Source organism: Calidris pugnax, unplaced genomic scaffold (assembly GCF_001431845.1).
Source record: "Calidris pugnax isolate Ruff unplaced genomic scaffold, ASM143184v1 scaffold53, whole genome shotgun sequence".
NCBI lineage: Eukaryota > Metazoa > Chordata > Aves > Charadriiformes > Scolopacidae > Calidris > Calidris pugnax.
In genome coordinates this window covers 1,490,152-1,507,143 of record NW_015090792.1, presented here as the reverse complement: position 1 = coordinate 1,507,143, position 16,992 = coordinate 1,490,152, and the positions used below count along the sequence as shown (strand labels likewise).

General features: G+C 40.7%; 1 protein-coding gene across 1 annotated transcript in view; it reads right to left on the bottom strand.

Moving 5' to 3' along the window:
• Nucleotides 1–4,980: 4,980 nt before the first annotated feature.
• PTEN (phosphatase and tensin homolog) overlaps nt 4,981–16,992 on the bottom strand; it is a 48,309-nt gene continuing 36,297 nt past the window's right edge. The window contains exons 6-9 of the mRNA XM_014966640.1: nt 15,057–15,198; nt 12,948–13,114; nt 6,368–6,592; nt 4,981–5,385 (exon numbers count right to left, since the gene is read on the bottom strand). Of these exons, the coding sequence (XP_014822126.1) occupies nt 5,200–5,385; nt 6,368–6,592; nt 12,948–13,114; nt 15,057–15,198 (720 nt within the window). The 3' untranslated portion in view covers nt 4,981–5,199. The remainder of the gene's footprint in view (nt 5,386–6,367; nt 6,593–12,947; nt 13,115–15,056; nt 15,199–16,992) is intronic.

Here is a 16,992-nt window from a genome sequence, read left to right as displayed (position 1 = left end):
GGAGCTTTCAGCAGGAGAGGAGGTGAGAGGAGGACAGGGAAACACCACGGGCAGGGATGGAGCAGGCGGGAGCATCCCCCAGAGAAGCACCCAGCACCACCCCGGGAGGGCAATTGCCATGGCGCTCACCAGCACGCGCACACCAGCTGTAAAGAGAAAAAAACAATGTATGGGGTTTTTTTGCATAAGCAGCTTTTAGCTGCTAAGGACTGGAGCGTGGGACTTTTAGTCAACAGGAGAAGAGCGTAAGCCAAATACAATACTCTATCCACGTTTCAACAGCACTTCTCACCTCTCTTCAGACTAGAAACCCTCCAGAGATGTAGACCTATGTATTTATAGAAGCTACTCAACGTATTGAATGCAGTCCAGACTACTTTCCTTAAAGCTTCCCATCCACCTTTCTGTACCTTCCCCCTTTATTTTCATTTTCTGGATGAAAAACAAGCTTACTTAAAAAGAAAAAAAAGGAACATGTATTAACAGATTGGTTAGTACTTCCTGCTGTTTTATCCAGATGGTGTATAAGCCCTACACCGTGCCGTTCCCGAGGAAGGACCAGACACAGCTGGCAAGCACTCCATCCCCACAAAACACCAACACCACCTTCTACTTCTCTTGCCACTTGAGAGCAGAACGGGCTGCGCGGCACAAAACCTCTGCTTGCTAGACACATTTTTTGGAGCTGCTCAGCCAGATGTGACCCAGGGCCCGTGTTAACACCAGCGGGAAGGAAGGAGGAAGGAGTTAAAGTCCCCCAACGCCACATCTCCAGGATGCACGGGGCACAGGAGAGCACCCTGGACGCACAGAGGCTGCACACTGAGCTCTCAGTCTCTTTCCCAGAGGCTCAAAGGGTAACCCTGACACAAAAGGAGAACAATGGTACGTTTTAAGTAAAGAGCCAGTTTAAAGACCAGTTTGAAAACAGACGAGGAACAAGAAAGAAACCCCAAACTACATACTCAATGTATGTGTTGAGCATGGGGAAAAACAGATCCCTGCCCATTTAAAGCCACTTTAGGGAAAGACTTCTCAGGTTTGACTCACATTTTGCTGGAGACGCACTGGTTGACATTAAAAAGAAGGTAATGCACATTTTGGACAGTTCTCTTACTTGGAGACTAATAATGGTTTAGTTCCCCAGGAAAGCTGGGATGCGTCCCACCGCGACAGCACCACAGCACAGGGTCTGATCTCCCTGCACAGCCTGCACCTCCAGTGCCTACACTCCTTCAAAGCATCTGAACATAGAAGGGTTTTAAGCTGCAGTTCCCTTAAAAATCCCTTAATGCACAAGGAGCATCCTTTGCTCTAACGATCACGCTCAAAGTTTCATGGCTTACAAGCAAAATATTTTAGCTCACGTTTCCATACTCAAAATACTTCAATAAAACACCCACACAGTGACAAGAATGAGACTTTAATCAGTTTTAAGTGGAGTTTTAACACTAAGAGATAAAGGGTTGTTAAACACAATAACAAACGGACATCTGATTTGTATGAGGCATTATCCTGTACATGTCATACTTGGTTTTTGTGTATTCTCAGTGCATAGCATTACACACAGAGCCACTGTTGCACAGCACAATAGTATTTGAAGAGGCTGAATCAGAGTAAGGCTGCTTAACAGACTGATTTTTTTTTTTCTTTTAGTATCTATATATATATATGCGCTATATGAAAACAGACTGAAAATTTGAACTGGCAGAGAAAGGCAGCTCTGCCAAACACTGCAGTTGGAGCCCCTTTTAGTGCACAGTTCCACCCCATCCATCTGCATGCATGACACTTTCTAACAGTATTTAAAAGGTAAACGAGGCACTTTGTGGCAACCACAGGCATCGTTAACATATTGCACACATTTGCTGTGACTAAACATGGAACTTGCACACTAGCATCCTTTTTTTTTTTTCCTCTTTTATTTTTTGAAAACTGAAACATTTGATGCTGCATGTAAACTCCACTTCAGTTTACAATGTGTGCCACAGGAATGAATCCGGATGCTCTTTATACAACTGCCCTTTAATAGCTGTGGCAAATATTTTGAGTGGGGCTACCAATGACTAGGGGATGGCTTCAGGGCCGAACAGTAAGCTCTTACCAAAGTGATGCCTTCAAGTAGTTTCAGACATGTAAGCTCTTGCACATCCAAAAAGGTTTAAGCATACAGTCCAGAAACTCAAGGAAAGATTACCTACAGAATGCAATTCAAGCTAATTATGAATACTGTCATAAATAAAGTTTTAATAAGGACTCAAAAACCTTTCAGTCATAGTAATTCTTGTCAACTTCTATGGGGGTGGTAACTGAAATAAAGTATAGGAGAGTATGTATAATATATATTTATATATATAATATATATATAATGCCATTTTTCCATTTCCAATGACTACACCATAAAATGTAAGCAAGGCTTCTCAAAGACATCGAAACAAAAAAAAAAATAATCAAAACCCTCATTCCAACCTTCACATTCCAAAGGAAAAATAACAGTGCAAAAGCCCATTGCCTCATGATTTCCAATCCAGCCCTCAGCGTTACATACCGGAACCACACCAATCCAATTTTTATTGTTCAAAGTGGGACACGAAGTAGTGTCAATATCCAAATACTTTTAAAGCATGAACATTTTTGTTTATTAGCCAACACAACTTTCAACTGTTAAAAAACAGACAAGGTGAAACACGATTCGAAGGGAAAGAGTTAAACATCACGTCCCAAGGTAACCACCTCCTGCTCGTCAATAACAGTGGGAATAATGAGCACTGGAACCAGCAATCTTGATCCATTAAGCTATTAAAGTCTAATTAAACCTAGAAGTCAGAAAATATTTATCAGCTTTGTTAGAAGTTAGAATCATGAATCTGATGAGTAAAATTGACCAAGAGATACTTTAAAAAAAAAAAAAAAAAAAAAAAAAAAGCACTTTATACCTTTGTTTACCAACAGTAATTACTGGAAGTCCTGCCTTGTCTCATTCAAATTCTTACCATTAATGCTGTTGTACAGGGCCCTTACAGATTCCATACACAGGTGTTATCTAGGCAAGAACACAGCTACTGAACTTCAATGTCAGCACCAATAAGTTAATTAAAAGCAGGGGAGGGTGTATTACATCCTGAAAAAAAAGCATCAATTTGAGGACAGCTATTCATGGTGTACTTCCGAGAGAATTTTGTCAGCTACTTCACATTTGTATGCAATAGCAGTTGTACTCTTAAGTCATCTGCAGTCTGGGCATGTCAATTATATACCAAAAGTGAATCTCAAGCCCTACTCCTGGCTATATCCCTACAAACAAATAATACAACACTGCCAGTTTAGAAATCTGTTGGGTGGTTTGCTGCTTTTCATTTGTTTGTTTTAATAGCAAACAATGTATTTGGAACAAGCTCTGATTTTAAAAGTACACATCTTCATATACACACAGTGTTGAGGACTTAGTGCCACACTGGTTTCCTCTATATCATAGAATGGTTTGGGTTGAAGGGACCTTAGAGATCATCTAGTTCCTGCCATGGCAGGGACACCTCCCACCAGCCCAGGTTGCTCCAAGCCCCCTCCAACCTGCCCTTGAACCCCTCCAGGGATGGGGCAGCCACAGCTTCTCTGGGCAACCTGGGCCAGGCTCTCACCACCCTCAGAGGGAAAAACGTCTTCCCGAGGTTTGATCTAGATCCACCCTTTTCCAGTTTGAAGCCACTACCCCTTGTCCTATCGCTAAAGGCCTTTGTAAAAAGGCTCCCTTAAGGTACTGGAAGGGGTTCTAAGGAGCCTTCTCTTTTCCAGATTGAACAACCCCAACTCTCAGACTGTCTTCCTAAGAGAGGTGCTCCAGCTCTCCGATCATCATCATGTGTAATGTCTGTTTTTAAACATTGTAGGTACTGAGTATTCAAGTAAAATTCCCTAACAGTTAGTGACAATTTTTTTTTTAAAGTGTGCAAAACTGCAAAACTCACTGTAATAGAATGTGTAAGGTTCAAAGGGGTGGAACGGCTGACAGAGGTTTGATTGAATAAATGCATCATAAATCTTCAAAACAAACACTAACCTGGAGCATCTCCAATTGAAATTTCCTGTGCACCATTACAAAGTATTTTTATATTAATGAGAAAAAAAAAAAAGCTTGCAAGGCAGCACATGAAGTATTCACAGCAGGAATATGATTGAAAAACTAATAATATAAATGTAAGATGGTGACTGATGTATGCACTAATAACATCTGGCTTTTATCACTGGCCTTGATTACACAGGAGATGGAGCAGCCATTACAATTCAGAAAAAGACAGAAATTGTCAAATTTTGTAACAATTTGTTTCAAGCCCATATTTTAGTTGATAGCCTCCACATTTGTATGGTTAAGTCATTGTTGCTGTGTTTCCTTTCTGTGACCCCAATAATTTTTCTCCCTTCATTTGTGGGTCTTTAGGATGTTGTGAAGGTTCATTCCTGTACCCCTATACAGAATCACTCCCTCTAGCTGCCTTTTCTAGCACCATTACACTTAAAAAAATAAAATGCACAAACAACAAGCAGAGACAGCGGCGACTCTTCAATTGTCCAGGATGAATTACGGTAGCATGCCAAAGAAAGGTGCGTGTAAAGAGCCGGATATGGTACACAGGCCAAGCTCCAGCGGACTATATTCCTTTCTGAGCATTACTTTTCATCCCCCATCCAAAATACATGCATTAGAATGTAGTAAAACCTTCTAGAAACATTTCTTAGCCAACTGCAGACTTTTCTGTTGCCACACAAGTGCAAAAAAAGGGGCAGGATGTGAACCTGTATATTTTCGAAACTTTGTTTGGTGACAGAACACAAAAGGAAAAAATCCTACGTATACACATTAGGTCTGTCTCCACTTTTATAAAACTGGAATAAAATGGGAAAGTGCCATGTTTATAGTTCCTAATTGAAGTTTTAATGTCCTTTTGACACAAAAAGGTATATACATATCAGAGCTACGTAACCTTTTTTTTTTTCCTCCAACTGGACAAGTGTCAAACCCTGTAGATTTATAGGGTAAAACAAGATTGGTCAGGAAAGAATTGTTCTCCTATAACTGGTAATCTGACACTATGTCCTTTTGCCATTTAAAAAGGTCCTTTTTCAGTTTATTCAAGTTTGTCACTCTTCGTGGTTGGTTTTTTTTCTGTGTGTTTTTTTTTATCTCCGATAAAAAAAAAATATTCAGACTTTTGTAATCTGTGTATGCTGATCTTCATCAAAAGGTTCATTCTCTGGATCAGAGTCAGTGGTGTCAGAGTATCTATAATGATCAGGTTCATTGTCACTAACATCTGGTGTTACAGAAGTTGAACTGCTAGCCTCTGGATTTGATGGCTCTTCTACTGTTTTTGTGAAAAATAGCTTCACCTGGGAAAGGAAAAAACAACATTTTAAAAGGGAACCTGGACTTCAACCCAAGACAGGCAACAATGCAATTTTTAACAGTGTGGCGCCTTTTGCTTACAGTGAATCATGCAAGTGCTCCTCTCTCTACTTGGGAAAGAGGGAAATAACGAAGAAGCTCTTCTGCAGTTAGCCAGCCTCTCCCTACCACCCCTGACAAAATACTGAACTGACAAAGCAGCAGTTTGCCAAGCCCAGCTGAAGGAGTTCTGCAAATTTCCACCAGCTCCAGGGGTACTCCTGAGCACCAGCAGCGGCCACCCCACTGCAGCAGCCCGTGCCACACCGAGCTTGGGGACCACCCTGGCTTTAGACATCTGCCAGCACAAAAAAGAGGTTGTAATAAGAGTGCACAGGAATCAACAAAATGCTCTGTAACTGGTGACACGTGTGTGTGTGTTTTAAAAGTCTGATCCAAGCAACATTTCAAGAAGCAACTATGGCCATTACCCTCAAACAAGTGCTGGGGTCTAATTGATCTTTAGAAAATAAGTTAGAAAACACTAAAAATGTTTTCGTTTTTTAAAAATGGTGCTGGCAATGGCTCATATTCCTCAAAGCTGAACTCACAGGTATTCCTGTGAGGCAGGCACCTCTGCAAATCAACTGAGGAATTACTGTGTAGAGCCCAGGGCTCATGGCAATGCAGCTGGCACAGGAAAGATGCTACATGGCTCTCTGGCTCTCCTACTACTCATCTCTAATGGCTCTGACCAACACCTGAAACAACCCAAAGCTTTTACTCACAGTCTCTAAACATTTATCGACTTCCCAAAAAGCAAATAAATGTAGCAAACCTTCTAGCTTTTTAAGTGGTGGCAATACTAATACATGAATGAAACTTCTACAGGCAGCAGTTTCAAATGGTTCCTCCATAAGGCAAGACAGACAAACCAGATAACGTCATGCAGCTTTTCAGCTTTGTTTACACATAATATATACTGACCTTGAAGTTTGGAGAGAAATATCTGTTGGCTTTGTCTTTATTTGCTTTGTCTAGATCATTTTTTGTTAATGTAAGGATTAAATATTCCTTATCATTATCTGAGCGCTCTGTACTGAAAATACCATCAAGTTCCTGATCTGCAACTAGACTTCCATTTTCTACTTTGTCTGAATTTTCATCCAGTCCTATGAAGAATGTATTTACCCAAAAGTGAAACATTTTGTCCTGGGGGAGGAAGAACACAAAGAACAAGCTTGCTTTAATATTCAGCTAGTAGCACATAAATTAGACTAACATAATCATCTGGTCAAAAACAAATCAGTAATATCAAACAAAACTTGTGTGGACAACAACACATCATTGGTTACGTTGCAAGCAAAGACATTTTCACCAACTGTCCTACACAATACACAAAACTGTACTATACAAACTCAGTTTTAACCAATTAAGCTTTCAGAAGTCACTCCTTATCAAAAGCTTAGTATTAAAACAATCATACCTACCAAAAAAGCAGATGACAATAAATTAAACAAGCATTAAACTTTTATTTACAAGGTATACAGAGATATTTTTTTTTACTCTTATTTCGCCAAGCAGTAGCGAAACTTAATAGATAGCCTGTGTGACCCAGCTTAGGTGAGTAATATCTATCAACAGAGGACATCCTCCCCCACAGCTTCCCGCACAACAGAACACTTTACTTCAATACAGAAATAGCTGTAATTGAGCAAAAAACACCCTACAAATACAGGACTATCATAGTGGATTCGTTACTGCTTTATAGAGATGGTTTCTACCAGTCAGATGCTTGCTGACTAGTACTAAGATAAAGTCAGACTGAAGGTCTCAACTGTCCCTCTACACAACAGAAAGTTTCTACTGAAAAGATAAGGCATTGACAGTTTAAGTATATTCAACTTAAGCAGAACTTGACAGATGATGATCCAACAGCCAGAAAGGTACAAGCTAGATTATTCACTACAACAGGTATACCTGCATGAAGAGCCAAAATGTAAGTCTATCGGTGATTTTTAAAAGTCACTGGAGAACTAGCTGATACCAGCCAGTGTATTACACACTGATCACTAGGACTACTAACAAGGCTGTTCTGAGTGTCTGTCTCCATGTGTGCCACTGAACAAGCAGCAATGCTTTGCTCTTGGCTAGACAATCTCTGAAGATGGTATGCCCATGAACTTCACCTTTAAACTCTCAGCTAAATACCTCCCTGGGGTGCAATGAATGCTACTGTTTTAGCCTCCATCACTTGCCATACTTTTGTTAGCCAGGAGATGCTGTTTCCAAGATCACCTAGGCTGGTCCTGACTAGCACATTAAGCACCTCTCCATCTAAAACCCTGAACTACATTTACTTCCTCTTTACAAATGACACTTTCTATGTTACTCTTCATTGAGTTTTCAGGCAAAAGATCCAAAATGCAAATGGTCTTCCAACAACAGTCAGTATTTCTGTTAAAGCTGCAGGGGTGACAAAGCTAGCACATACAAGAATCTAACATTCCTTGGTATTATAAAGGACCAGAACATGAACTGACTCCTGAGCTAATTTACATATTGTGTTCACCAGAGAGATCTAATTCCAATTTCTAATTGGAAAACCTACGTTCTGCCCCATCTTCCTAGCTATTCACTTAGGCTGGTAAGCAGGGATGGAAACAGAGGTGGAACAGAAGTGGTTCCAGTGCGTATCATACGAGCATGCCTCCCTGCTGAAAGCAATCTGGCACCAGCAAAATATCAAGAAGGGGGCAGGGAAGAGCTGGACTACTGCTTAACTTATATTCTTCTTCCTCAAAATTTAATAAAAACATGTAAGCACACAAATACTGGGAAATCAGAAGCATCTGATGAAACAGCTTCTACCTCCCTTCTCTACCACAGCTCAGTCGAGCCATTGTCAGTATTTCAGGTACAGCGTACAAGCATGCTTCCAGCTTGTGTCCACTGCCATAAGCACCTACGAGACCCCCAGTCTGTAAGGAAGTGCAACAGCAAAGACAAAAGTTAAATAATTCAGTCAGAAGCACTTCTGGTAGTTAAGGAGTTATTCACTTCAACGCGTGCCTCTCCAGTACCTTTGGAAATCAAGTTGATCTACCAGACTAACATGCTGTAATTATAGTTATCTTGGGAGACTAACAGAAGTTTGCCACTGCCAACAAGTCCTTTCACACCATCACATCTATGAAGAAGCCTTGTTAGAGCCCATCCAAACAAGGCAGCAGTCAGTAGCTTCTTCCCAGGCCCAACCTGCTCATACACTAAGAATCTTCTTATTCTTCACTAACACTACTTCAGAAACAGTCTTCAAAATGCCTGTCCCAGCATCTGGAAGTAGAGGACGAACATCCCGGTCAAGAGGGTTTATTCTTCTGTAATGCTCCAACAAGTCATCAGCCTGCCTGCTGATGTCTTATGAAGAGGGCGATAGTAGGCAGTAGTAGGCCTTTCCCATGAGGACATCTTCAGGGTAACCTGGTCCAGGCTCCTCCTATTCCCAGATGACGAGTCCCTCAAGATATGTAGTTCTCCAAGGAGATGAGATGGCTACTCCTGCTCGAACCAGAACACCCGTTCAAGTCAAAAGAGCCACAGCCAATGGTACCGGCTTTCAAACTACAGAAGAGGTGGGATTTTGGAATCCCTCCTGCAATAAACAGTGGGTAAAGGCAAACCCGAGCTGATGATCCAGCACCCAACGGCTCTGTAAGCAGGTGGATATACCACCTGCAGTTTCACCAGTGGTGAAGAGGCCATCGATCCAGTGAGGATTCAGAAAAGAAAGTGCATTTCCACACCATGATCATAATTAAGAGAGATCCCATCTCTTGTAGTTGGGGTGATGATGCTACTTCATCATTCTTCAGGACCACGATGCAGAAGCAGCAATGCACTTTGGTGCTGGTCCTCAGTGCCACCCATGACACCTTCAGAGAGGTCAACAGAGGAGAGGGACAAAGCTGATGAACATGCCGCAACAGATGGATGGGAAATGACTTAAACCAATAGTGCTGAAGCAGCTCTGGAGGAAAGCAGTACCAATGCATACAAGACCACTGGATGTAAACCAGTGCCAGCAGAAGCAGAAGGCATGGTGTCATCATGCCTCACTTTAAACTTCATCAGGTGGAGAAACAGGAAGGATTTCCTTGGCACTGGGCCTGCCTGAACAAGCAACTGCAGGGACTCAGCTTTACTGATAGAGTCTGGAGAAGTCAAAACAGGTAACAAACTTCTCACTAGACACCTTTCAATCTGTTTTCCATGGGATAAATTTGCAGAGGTCTTCAGGGACTCAAACTAAACAATACAACTTGGCTAAGCTGGCCATTTATCCTTTTATCTCCCTCCAGCTTTTTAAAGCACCACATTATTTTCCTTCCTTTCCCACTACACTAACTTAATTAGCTTAATAAACTAAGTTCATGGGTACTGGAACATGGCAGTGTCACTGAAATTGAGAGAAGATTTGGTCAAGTTGTTTGGAATCAGCTCTTAAGGCTGATAACTGAGTCATTGCTATCACTGGAAAAACAAACTCATTATTTAAAGTGAGGATTCAGGCAGCTTCTGCTAAAGCATCAGGCTCCAAGATATTTTATGGGAGACAACAAAAAAAGTTGATGTAATATAGGCTAAAGATAGGAATTTTTAAAATTAAGGCATGAACTGAACTTGGACTTTATATAGCAAATCAGAATACCAGATAAGTACTCACAGGAACATAATTTAATGACTAGGCTTCTGAAAATGAATATTAGCTAGAGGCTTTTGAATGTGTTTTGCTTCACTTCCAGTTACATCATAGGCATCTGCCTTAAAAAAAAATTAAATTAAAAAATCGCAATGTATTTCTTCCCCTAACCAAACCTGTATCATAAAATCTACAGTGCAGTATCTGACAGAAACTGATTTAATCACACTATTTTGAAATACAATACTTATCTCTACCTTGTGTACTTTTTCAGTTCTCAGACTGTCAGAAAAATATACCTCGCTATAGAGCTGGTATCTGCATCTAACTCCAGACTGAGATCCAAATCCAAGACCATTTAAGCCATCAGCTGGGAGTTCCCATATCCTCCCAGAGTTTAATTTCACAGACATCTACAGGCACTTATAATCACTTTGCAGAACCAGCAAAGGGTTTTGGAGATGCTATCCAGCAATCAGAAGATGGAGATCATGTTTCAGCCTTTTCCATGCTGGCCTCACAGTCTTCCTGTAGTCATGGCTCGTGGAACTTCTTGCACCATTTTCAAAAGAAAAGTTAAAGTCTTCTGACATTTTCAGAGCTCATTCTTCAGTGCTTGCTTAACAGCAGTCACCCATCCTCTTGAACTGTGTAGCAGAACTTCTCATCTATACGGACTCAAGAGTTGAAGTGGAATACCCAACAGCACAAACAATGCCATCAGTCCTGCCTACACTAGAGTCTGGGCATAAAACAGCAGAGACTCTTAAAAAAGACAAACCCACGCCAACGTCTCCTCCTCATCTGTACTGGGAGGACTCCTGAAAAAGGTCCCCTTTACCCCCAGGCTCTTCGGGCAGGAAGACTACGAGATCTTCTGTGTTATTTTAAAACAGACTCTCATTGAACCAAGTGATACAAGGATACTCTAACATACTTTAAGATTATCACGTCCACATCAATAACTGGTAGAAAAAGATACAAGGAAGCAAACTTAGAGAGACAGTCTGAGATGGAAGAAAGCCAAGCTACAAGTAAGAAAAAAAAAATGCTCAAAAAAATCCCCAGAATTACTAACTTCTATCCGTCAGAAATTCATACCTAATAACTGTACTTGAACAACCCATTTTGTTCTCAATGAGAGTGCATTTCATTCTCGGAAGGAAGTAGCTACATCATACTGAAAAAATGGTCCAAGAATAAACAACTTTATTAGACCAGAAAAGACTGTAAGTTGTGGACTTACTAACTGATGCCAGGTGGCTCAGATTAAGGAAGAGCTGAAACAGGGTAACTTTTTCAAAGCAGTCACCCTCTTCACAACATCTTCTCACCAGCACCAATAATCCTTTGGCTCAGGTCAGCTCTTGATAGCCACTGAATTTGCTTAATTTTGCCATTAAAAAAAACCCACAAGACACTCGACTGCTTTAAATTTCACACTGACACTGCAATGCTAGGTGCTTACAGCCACTTGATCCTTCAAGTTTGTTTTGTTTCATGCATAATAATTTTACTCAAGAGGAGCTTGATCAAAGTTCAGGAAGACCCTCCACACTAGAGAGCTCTGCAGATAACGTTACTGTTCTTCAGAGGATTAAAAAATTTGGAAGCAAGTACAGGTGAGCAAATCTGGAACACTTAGGCCAGGATCAGCGGGATCAAACAACAAACCAGACCCAGCAGGAGGACACACAGACATCTCCTTTATCTCCACAAATGAGATGTAGCCATGCTCCAGCCTGAGGCCCAGAAGGAATCGAGAACTACATTTTTAATTAATGTTACTAGGTTTTTTTATTCCGTTTCTTATGGAAACTTAAAATGCAGACTGGCACATACATATCGCCTTTATGTGTGTGCAAGAACACTTGTTTAGCAGCTACCTATAAGTCTGCTAAAAGAAAACCTTGGAAGAGGTGAACCAGAGACAGGCAACAGACCTGTAATTCCAGCTTTCATAAAAACACATGAATAAGCCAGAATCTCCAAAGTATAAGATCCTGTTACTCCTAATTACACTGTTCCTTATTAATTACGAGATCACTGTATAGAGGTGATCTTCTTCAAAATGTGACAAGTCTCTACAATGGAAGTCCCTCTCTTTCTGCGTTTTGAGTAAAAGCTGGGTAGAGTCAGCTTGTCTAGAAAAGGAACAGGCTCAGATGTAAAACATTTGTACAGAGAAACGTGTTCAACTTTGTGCCAAGGTAGGGTTTTCTGCTACCAATATTCACCTTTGCTCTACTACCATCTCAGTCACCTTACGTAACAAGTTGTCAAAAGGACCATGTGGAAGGATCTCCTCTAGTGCCAAAGCAAATGTCAGAGATGGATTACTTCACTAATTCTCAACATGAAGACCTCAGCAGCGGTTTCCTAAAACAGACTAACATGCTTACACCCGAGACGATCCACAGACCCAGTCCCAGATGCCCTCAATCCATGTCTCTATTTACATTAGAGCTATCAGAGGTAGTCTTACCAGAACCATATACCTAACTAACACCATATACCTAACCTTCTTTTGGCCTGTCTTATACTAGGTTGAGGGCAATTAGACACTAGATTCAACAGATCTTTGAGGCAGATTATCAAGGTGGTTTCTTTACAGAAGACTTCCATCGATTAGATTACTCACTACTACCCAAACAACTACAATACATATGCAGTGTAACCTCTGTACTTAAATCTCACCAGCTCTCAAAATATCCAGCTTTCATTTTGTGGTAGATTCTCTCCTTGGGGAAACTAGACATCGAAGAATTAAATACTGTGATTACACATCACCGAAGAATAACCAACATCCCAGCCCTGCATCCGGATTGGCTCGACAACATTTTCCAGAAAAATGAGAAAACCAACCTTTTTCAGCATCTTGTTCTGTTTGTGGAAAAATTCCACTTTGATATCACCGCATACCGGCAAAGGTTGAGGGAATTCAAAGTACATGTACTTGTCTTCACGTCTTGAGGGTCCTGAAGGGGACGTGAATATCTTTACCTTTAGCTGGTACACCACAAACTGAGGATCTGCATGGCAAAACAGAGCGTCATTTCATAAGGAATGCCTTACAGTGTCAAAAAGTACAATATTAGTATCAGAACCACAATCATGTGCTAGGATATTTTGAAAGTTAAATATCTATTAAAAGTTAATCACCATAGGGCATCAAACTTTACTAGACGTTACTGGAAACAACCTAACAGATTTCTGTCCTTGCTAGTAATACTTTCAAGCAACCACGGGGTCCCTAGAAAGGTGCCATTTCTCTTTAATATAGTAAGAAATGATTATAGGAAGCAACAGCTTCTTGACTTTTCCATGCATATTGCCTCTCATCTTGATATTGTATGGACGTAACTCTTTCATCTCTGCTTCAAACTGGGTGGTCATGCCAGCACAAATTGATTTCTACTCTTAAACAGAACTGTTGCACAAGCAAAAACAAAGGCAAAATTAATTAATTAATTTTAACATTAGTATGCAAGACAACCAGCAATGACAGATCATACAGACACAGACCATAAGTCTGTTCTGTAGATCACCATTACCAAAAAAGTGCTAGCCTCCATGTAACTCTCCAAATTCAATCTGCAGGGGTAACAGCTGAAATTATGAGGCTTTTTTGGTGCAGCCTAAGCAGATTTTCTTTGGAAATTGTCAGACACCAGCATGAAAGCCAGAAATATTAAATGAAACTTATTCTAAGAAGTCTTTCTGCATTTGCTCCTGACTTCTGTTAGAATGGGATGCATACTGCTCTCTAGACAATACACACTGACCCATATCCTGCCACAGAGCGTGTAGTCACCCTGAAACCATCCCTGCAGAAGTCCCTACTGTGCATACAGACACTGTCTTGCTGAACAGGCTAGCTGTAAAACTGCTACTTATCTCCCTCAAATCCTCAGAACTGTGAAAGCCCATCATCCCTTCAGTTTACCCAAGAGGCACAACGCTGCATGGTCTGTAACTTTAAAACACAAGTAAGATAGCAAGGAAGTCAGATTTAAATTTCTCGTGTTAGTGAAAGTAGTACCATCGCAGCAGATAACACAACTAAAGAAATAACACAGACCATTGGTTTCACATTCTGAAAAAAAATCACTGAAAACTCCACAGAAATGTAAGATATTGCAGTAGACAAAGATGCTGAAGTTGATAGTTACTCTGTCATCTTCTTTCCTTTATCCCAACATCCTGCTGCAAAAATAGCACGCCACCAGCCCAGGACAGACAAACAAGTTAATGCTCATGTGACAAATACATACTTGTAGCTTGATTTTGCAAGTATAGCATAGTTTATCCAAAACAATAAAAGAGTGGTAATTGCAGAAATCTGTGACCTCCACACCTCTACCCTAGAGGCAGGGTTTTTTTGGCAGAGGCTCCTCCCTTCCTCCTCCTCCCTGTAACTACAGCTAGCTGGACAAGTTGCTTGATTGTTTCTTATGTGTTTCTTCAGGTACTGTCTTGCAACAATATTAATAGTGCTATTTTTATCAAATTCACAGGAAGCACTGGAATTAATTACACATTGCAGTAATCCCCATAGCAAAGCCATTAGAAAGATGTTTTCCACTAACAAAAAACGAACACACAACACTGAGCAGTTCCGGCCCTGCAATGTAGCCCATAGAAGGACAGAAGTGAATTCGTGTTTATACTTCAAAGTTTCAAGGAATCTACTCTTCCTAAATACTTCCCAATTTAAAACTGTAGTGAAACAACCCTATGAGTGTTTCACAGACCTAAACTTACTACACCTAGAAGGATGCTAGCAGATAGACCACACTAACCCAGCAGATTTTGGGATGCGAATTGTTTAAGTATGACTGCCTCATCTATTCAGATGGGCAGCTCTCCGGGTCAGGTAACAGAATGGTAACTGTCACAGAACCAAACCACGCTCAAAGGCCAATGTGTTTCCTCACAAGCCCTATGGAGGGTAACGGGGTGCTGGGTACTTACTGCAAGTTCCGCTGCTGAACATGGGAATTGTTTCAAACATCATCTTGTGAAAGAGCAGTGCCACTGGTCTGTAATCGAGGTGATTCTTTAACAGGTAGCTATAGTAGTACACGTAGCGTCTCTGACTTGGAATTGTCACTCCCTAAAGAGAGAGAAAACAAATGTCAAAAAATCATCAAGACCATTTATTATCATCACTACCAGAGCTCCTGCCCATTACCTCAGAATCTAACTAAAGGGAAATGAATCTTCAATGAGAAGGTAGCTAAAGAACCTGGAACAGACCACCGTGATTTATGCCAAGTATGCCTCTGCAGCAGCCATGCTGGGACCAGCACACAGGGCAAAGCATCTAGGCTGGCCGTACCTGGAAAGGAGGCAAATGCTGCAGGGCTTTCTACACTGCACAGAAACCCACCACGCACATTTTGCCACAGTCACTTGTGAGGACACTCTGCCATTTTCTCATTACGGACCATCCCAGACACCTCAAGGACTAGCAAAGACATAATCCACCTCCAAACCATTCCCAAAGACAGCCTCTGTAAGCATTTCCCTTTTCTCTAGACACACGTCCTCATCTCCTACTCCTGTATTTAAGAGGAAGCTGCTTGCACACATTATCTAAACCCAGGCAATTAATTATCACCCAGTCCTCAGCATGGAAAAAGCAGGACACTGGTTTTCCCATTACTTTAGTATGTATCTCCAACGATACCTGAAAAGAATGCAGACTTTTCCATATCTCAAAACATACACCTCAGACACCCTGAGGTCATGTAAAAGATGGCTTCACACTACTGGGTTTTTTGGGGGGAGGGACATTAAGCCAGAGGCATCTTGAACATACTCTAATTTTAAAGTACCAACAATACAGGAGTTAAATTTTGACAGCAGTTAAGTCAAAAGGTTCTGATTTTGTTTGCTAATATCACTGTACTCAAGACTGATGCTACCTTCCATCACAAAATACCCTTCTGAAATGCTTCCACAAAAACCAGAAGTGGAAAATTTCATTAATATAGGCCCAATAGTCCAAACTGTTAAATGAAGGACTTCTCAATTGAATTACTGATGTAAATACTTGCTCTGAGAACATATAACCAAAGAACATTTTTATTACTGTTTTTAAAATCAACTTAAACTTCAAGTAAGAGAATAGTTTAAAAGTTCTTCTAGCTAATATTTTCAAGCAAAAGGGATAAAAATGAAAAATAATTTGATTTCCTGGAAAACGCATTACATAGTTTATACAACAACCCATACTTCATACTTGCAACAGCATCAGTAAGTAAACTTTCATATTGAAACTAAATCTGAAATTGCAGTAAACTGGAGATAAACAAAAAGGCTTCGTATACAACTATGAGCATTTTGGTCACAAAACCTAGAACACAGTATTTCTATAAACCATTAGTTCTCACACCTGCTTCACCTTACAATAGTCATAAGCTAAGAGCAGCCACAGTACTTTCAATTTAGTAACAATCTACTCTACATACATGAAAATATTAACTTCCTGCCATTATTTTTTTAAAAAAGTTGATAATTATGTCTCCTTGCCACTTCACCTGTTAATAAAATACACAAAAGCCATGTCCCTACATCACTTGTACAATGACCTTGTTACCTAGCCTTCTACACTGACCACATTTTTGGTTCAGACCTCAGCTCAGTAGTTATCAGATCCACTTCTTCACAGAGCTTTAAGGTTTGCTTTCCTGAGATCTAAGCTTCACGGCTGAGAAAATCCCAGCCTCAGAGCAAAGCACCAGTAATTTGCTAATGCCACCAACCAGAAGGAAACCATGCAGGTAATGAAAATGCATCCTTCTCTGCTCGTAGCTTCTTCATGCCGTAAAGGATACGCCCCAAGGAGAAACCCCAGCACAACTTAGGACAACCAGGGCTGTGACCAGAACAAAGGGAACACAGT